Here is a 6,257-nt window from a genome sequence, read left to right as displayed (position 1 = left end):
GGTCAATGATGATATCGTCTGCCAAGCCATGGTTGGTCCAGTCCTGGTTCAGTCCTGGTCGAGTCCCATGACAGAAAGAGTGATTCCTTTTCAAAGAGTGCCTGGAAATTTGCCAATGCATCAGCCTGCATCTACAGTGAGGATTTCTTTCACTGAAGATCAGATGGCATCAGGTCACTGAAGGTCGGCTGGCATCTCAGATTCTCTGAGTTCCTTGATGACGAAGATTACATCACTCCTCTGGTATGTCAGAGTTCAGACTGCTGTGGTGGGCTTCAAAGCTTACTATAGTCAGCATCATCATGATCGTAGAGACTTGCCTTCACATGATAAAACTATCTAGCTACAACTGTCACTCCTGGGCGTGCTATACATACGTTCCCCGCCCACCTTTCAGTCCAACTTTGGTTGCTAGGTTACCAATGACACTGCTGATGCCACTCTGGGGCTCCATTGAGTATCTTGGTCCGATGACGGCCGAATAGATCTTGTTGAAAAGCATCCTGACTTCGTCCAGCCGCTGTTTCCGTAAACTGTCCTCAGGTATGCTTTCATGTCTAGTGAGAGGAAACAAGGAGCACCAGAACATTTATATCAACATTTGGGGAACAACAAACATACACAGTGTGATAAAGTGATATTATGTATGGTCTGAGGTCTGAGACTACTTTCATTACTTCCGCTCTTGCTCTTGCCCTCTCTAATTTCAGCCCTTATAATCTGTCCCCTCTGACAACAGTAACTCTCTGTTCCTCCAATGCGACAGTATCTATCTTCTTTCTTTCTAATATATGATGCAAGACCACCAGAGTATTATACTAGACTGCATTCCATACTTACCATAACCAATCTGTCCCACGATACACTGCATAGAATACATGAAAGACTGGAATAAAGTCAGTCTAGTGTTTACAGCCACTGAATGAACGTCTCCTGTCTTTTTTTTTGTGTGTGTGCCTGTATTAGTGTAACTACAAAATATACTTCATATACTATGGTTACAATACATGCGACAAGGATGGGATCTAGTGCCCCTCAGAATTATTTTTAGTATTATAACCTTAGTATATGCAGTATATATTGTAGTTATGAGCACGCAAAAGACAGGAGACATGCAATCAGTGGCTGCAAATATTGGACAATACAGTGTAACATGTGAATGGAGTTGGTTGTGGTCAGTATGAAATGACAATTATAAATCCATATCCCTGGCAACCTCCATCTACAGCCAATCTTTTTTTATATAAGTCAAGTTTTTACAAAGTGATTGCACACACTTCCTTGCAGTGAACTTTCTGAGGTATACTTCCTGCCTACTATGTGGCTACTACAAATCATGATTTTGAATCAGGTACGCTGCTGATCAAAATCAACAAGAGGATAGGAATTTCATATGCAGTAGGATCTGTTCAGCTTACTAACAGCACTGGAAGTCTACAAATCTGTGTTGGACATTGTGTGCTGAAGTTTAATTGCTTCACATTTTATGTGATGATTCACAGTTTGCTTGGATGCCACCAGTAGGAACGTATCAAGCAGCACTGTAGTGCTGCTCATAGCTTTTCATGGAAGTAATGAACACCCACACCACATATACTGTCCAGATGATTCTAATCAAGATCGAACCAAATTCCTACATCTAGGCTACTCACATGGGAGCAGAACTTGTGGCTGAGCTGCCTGACCCACTGGACACATCGGAGTTGATGGTCAAGGGGGAGTCTCGGGCCGAGAAGTAACCTTTCACGCTGCCAGTCCCCGAGACAATCTGCCAGCTGATTAAATTATTCAGACAATGGTGCATTAGAGGCAGATGATGCCCAAATTGCATCAAAATGATGGGGTTAAGGATTTATTCTATGCAAATTGACAGCTTAAAATACATACTTAAGGGCTTTTTACACTTGTAAATTTTTGCTTAGCCCCGGACCAACGGTGGGGCTAAGGGGGGGCCTTAGCCCCACCGTTGGTACGGGACTATCCTTAGCCCACTTTCTGTTTACACTCGTTTTTGCCAAAGTGGGCTAGCCCCACCGATAGTACGGTACTATCTGGCCCTGCAAAATAGCAGGGGTTAGCACCGCAATTGCGGTGCCAAGCAAGTGAGTGTAAACAGAACGAAAAAATAATCCTGGGCTAAGCGACGGAGACGAAGTCCGACCCTCACTGACCAATCAGAAACGAGGCAATCAAGTGCTGCCGGTGCGTGCGTGTACGTGTACAGTACACAGCGTAATTATGAATATTCATGTGGTTTGGAAAGTCCGGGGCTAAGAAATATGAGTGTAAAAAGGTCAGTTTTCTCCTTAGCCCCGGACAAGAGATAGTACGGGACTAATTGGCGAGTGTAAAAAGCTGAAAAAATTGGTACGGGACTAACGATAGTCCTGGGTCAGAGAAAGTCCGGGGTTAAGAAACGCAAGTGTAAAAAGCCCTTTAGATATTCTGCTAGATATGTACAAAATGCAGAATAACTGAAGAATCAATGAATCAAATCAAGAAGAACTGACGAAAATTACTCTACAAAATTTTAAAATATTGGTCTGTGTAGACAGCTACTTTCAATGGAAACTGTTTGACAGATATTAGAAGCATGTAGAAACCCTGGAAGTTATTGTGTAGTAATAAATTCCATGGTCCTAGGCATCCTTTACTACCAATGATACCACAGATGATCAATGTGAACAATTTAACTATATCATGAATTACTTTTACATTTTTATATAATACATAAGTACCCAAAAAATGTTACTAAACATTTTGACATGGTGTACTACACACCTACTTGCATTGGAATGGCGAATGTAAAGATATCAAGATTTCAGACTGTAGGTACAAGAAAACAGTGTCAGGAGAAAAAAAAAAAGAAAGAAAGAGAGAGAAAGAAAAAAAAAACACCCTAACACACAGCCCAAATAAACAAACATTTATGAAGAAAGAATGACAAAATACCCCTTGTAACAATTCATAGGTAAGGGCAAAATCCATTACAAACCTTCCACAGGCAGATGATGTTGATTTAGCCTGTAAAGAAAAATACAAATATTGTGTAAAGTGATGTACATTCAAAGATACCTCAGTGTTAAAATAATGCAGACATCACTCTGTCTCTTCCTGTGCTATGAAATGTATGAACTATTATGTATCATTACCCATATCAGACATCTGAGCTGTGGTTCTATGAAATTGTATTCCCCTTGATTTTATGTGACAGCAGGGAGAAGAGGGGTAAATCTCTCATGTCTCCCCCTTTGGCAAATGCCTATAGGATTTGTGTGTTAAAAGCGAGGGGAATATAGCATCCATGCACTTGAGCTCCCGTGTTGACGAGAATTTCTCATGGAGTGGTTTCGCGACCAAGGGCAAACCCCCATACGTCAACACGTAAAAATAGCAGGCGATTGCTGCATTCTGTGTGTTGTGCGACTCTAGATGCACTGTACTCTGTGGAAGCTTGCCGCTTGCCTGAGCTGTGTACATGTATGTGTGCATGTATGCATGGCATATGAAACGCGTAGTGTAGTGGTGAGGGGGAGAGCTAGCCATAGCTGGGGCGGGATCTACGTTAGATAGAAAGTTGTATACTAACACAAATCTAAAACACAGGTCACAACAAAGGTTAGCAAAATGACAGCCTCCAGGTGCAGCAAGAGTAAGAAAATTTGCAAATTATGACGATGAGGAATACGATAAAACTTTGCAAAACAAAGACGCGCAGACCACAAAGAAGGCAACAAAACAAGCAGTGATGATATTTACGGAGTATCATGTGGAAAAAAAGATATGGATGTTGACATGAGGACACTGGTTTCGATTTTGGCAAAGTTCTACATAGAAGTACAGAAAGTTGATGGGACTTATTACAAGACATCTTCACTTCAGAGCATACGTGCAGGTATCAATAGGCATTTGAAGTAGGTTCGTTCAGAAATTATCGATATCACCAAGGACATAGAATTCACTAATGCAAAGGTCATGTTCAAGACAGCAACACTACAACTGAAGAAAATTGGGAATGGTGACATTGAACACCATGAGCCTACTGATCGTGCACACACTGAAAAATATTACAAGTTTTCAGTTTCTGATCACGACTTCTCCATCTGGTCTGCAAGCTAAGGTATGGTTCGAACTTAGTCCATACCTTTGTAGAAGAGGACGCGAGAATCTGAGACATCTAGCAAAAGGCCATTCTGAAGTGAGGAAAGTCACCAATGGACGCGAATACTTGACACAAGTTATTGATGAACTCACCAAGAAGACAAGAAAGAATAGTTTATCGTTTAGAGCAGATGGGGGACGTACATGTATGCTTTGGGTCATGCACAATGTCCCGTTGCATCGTACAAAAGATACTGCGAGAAATTGCACAAAGATAATAACAATCTCTTCCAAACACCCAAATCATCCATGCCACAATATGGACCATGGTACAAGAACTGTCCAGTTGGTAAAAACACTCTGGGTGACATGACATCAACAATTTCCAAGAATGCAGGTCTTTCAAGAATTTATACCAACCACTGTGTGAGGGCAACGTGCATCAGAATTCTTGATAAAAGCCGGTTTTGCAAACAGAGATCTGCCAGGTGTCCAGTCACAACAGCGAATCAAGTTTTTCATACTACACAGGACAAGTGCGCAATAACACCAAAATGGCAATGTTTGACACAATTTCTCATGCTCTTGGTAGGTTTAGACATCAGGAGGTGGCTCGGTCAGCGCCAGCTGCTACTATAAGTGTTCCACCAAAGCAGGATGAAACTCAGCCTCTCATTCCACAAGTAGATCCACATGATGTTGGTGAAACTGTCAATGAGAACTTCCAAAATTTTCAGATGCCTGTTGTGGAGATTCATTCTCAATCAGAAATCTCTGAGGAAGTAGCTGTTGTAGAAAATCAAAACAATGTCCATGGTGCTTCTGGATCTGTGATTAGAAACACCACATCCTCCTCCAACACAACTAGGCAAACATTGCAAATGCAGCAAACACCATTTGTGTTCAATAATTGTACAGTAACAAGCAACTACTTCAACTCATACTGTGATCAAACTTGTACAGTTTTTAGGAGAGCGGGAGCTAATTCTGGATTCCACTGACTGTTGAAACTTTAGATTTCATTGACACTTGTCAACTTTTCTATGAGAAATTTTCAGCTGTGGTTGAAAATTCATCTTGACAAGGGAAATCACCACAATTTCCATTGGAATCATCAAGCCCTGTTGTAGCCACTGTACTTTGGTGAGTAAAATCAATTACATGATAATTTCATCGATTTCTTATATTCTCCTCTTCTTACGCCTAGACCTAGACCTACTGGTGATGCAAATTTACTGTTGAGAGTTTAATGACAGAGGGCAAATTCCCTTACGCTAGCTAGCACCTAAGAGGACAATCGCTACTGGTATTATGCTAAAGCGTGTGTGTGACTGCATGCACTGGCTGTAAACGCACACCGCTTACCTAAAGTTGTCTGTGCATACAACAAAGAGGTGTAGAGCTCAAGCTGGCACTGCGTGGAATTTTGTTATTGAGAAGTTGTAAAAAGTTTCAATTACAATGTCTGTTACTGCTCAAGATGCTTGAAATGGGTAATAATAATGATACGGGCTGGCTACTTTCGGGGGATACGACATTGATTGCCCTCACTAGAATCATACTACCTGGTATTTCATCTTTGACTCGGACAAAATCATTCTAGTTCAGGCAATAAATGTTGCATCCCCCTAAAGGCAAGTTACATCTGACATACAACACTGTACAACAACGCATGATACCATGCCATGCCATACCACACACAACTATAACTTGCCGTACTGTACCACACTACACCATCATATACCATATCTTCCAAACCTTACCATACCATACCACACCATACAAAATAATGTATACTCAGTAATATACCATACAACAATACATCCAACCACATCAATATGCACTACAGTATTGATCATGCCACACCATCACACCACATAATACCATATCTAGTCATTATATCACATTATAACATATCGTATGATGTCACCGTGCTCACCAGGTCAGCTGAGGACCTTCGACATGGCCTGGGTACTGCAACGGGACTGGTAGCTGACTGGGGCTGGACCAGGCCTTGCTTGGAGCTATCGTACCGATAACCAGGTGACTTGGTCCTGTCAGACCTTCCCAATGAAATCACATGGAACCAATTAGTGAAATGATAAAGTTGATAATAATGATATACATGTAGATGAAATCATTGTGATAATGATTGT

At 41.3% G+C, this 6,257-nt stretch overlaps 1 protein-coding gene across 1 annotated transcript in view; it reads right to left on the bottom strand.

Annotated features, from left to right (window-relative positions):
- Positions 1–202: 202 nt before the first annotated feature.
- LOC139717163 (phosphatidylinositol-3,5-bisphosphate 3-phosphatase MTMR14-like) overlaps positions 203–6,257 on the bottom strand; it is a 31,841-nt gene continuing 25,786 nt past the window's right edge. Inside the window, exons 17-20 of the mRNA XM_071628664.1 lie at positions 6,041–6,164; positions 2,996–3,024; positions 1,653–1,775; positions 203–557 (exon numbers count right to left, since the gene is read on the bottom strand). Of these exons, the coding sequence (XP_071484765.1) occupies positions 368–557; positions 1,653–1,775; positions 2,996–3,024; positions 6,041–6,164 (466 nt within the window). The 3' untranslated portion in view covers positions 203–367. The remainder of the gene's footprint in view (positions 558–1,652; positions 1,776–2,995; positions 3,025–6,040; positions 6,165–6,257) is intronic.

This window comes from Diadema antillarum, unplaced genomic scaffold (genome assembly GCF_040938485.1).
Source record: "Diadema antillarum isolate AM-2024a unplaced genomic scaffold, OU_Dant_1.0 scf00000072, whole genome shotgun sequence".
NCBI lineage: Eukaryota > Metazoa > Echinodermata > Echinoidea > Diadematoida > Diadematidae > Diadema > Diadema antillarum.
This window is presented reverse-complemented; position numbering and strand designations above follow the sequence as displayed.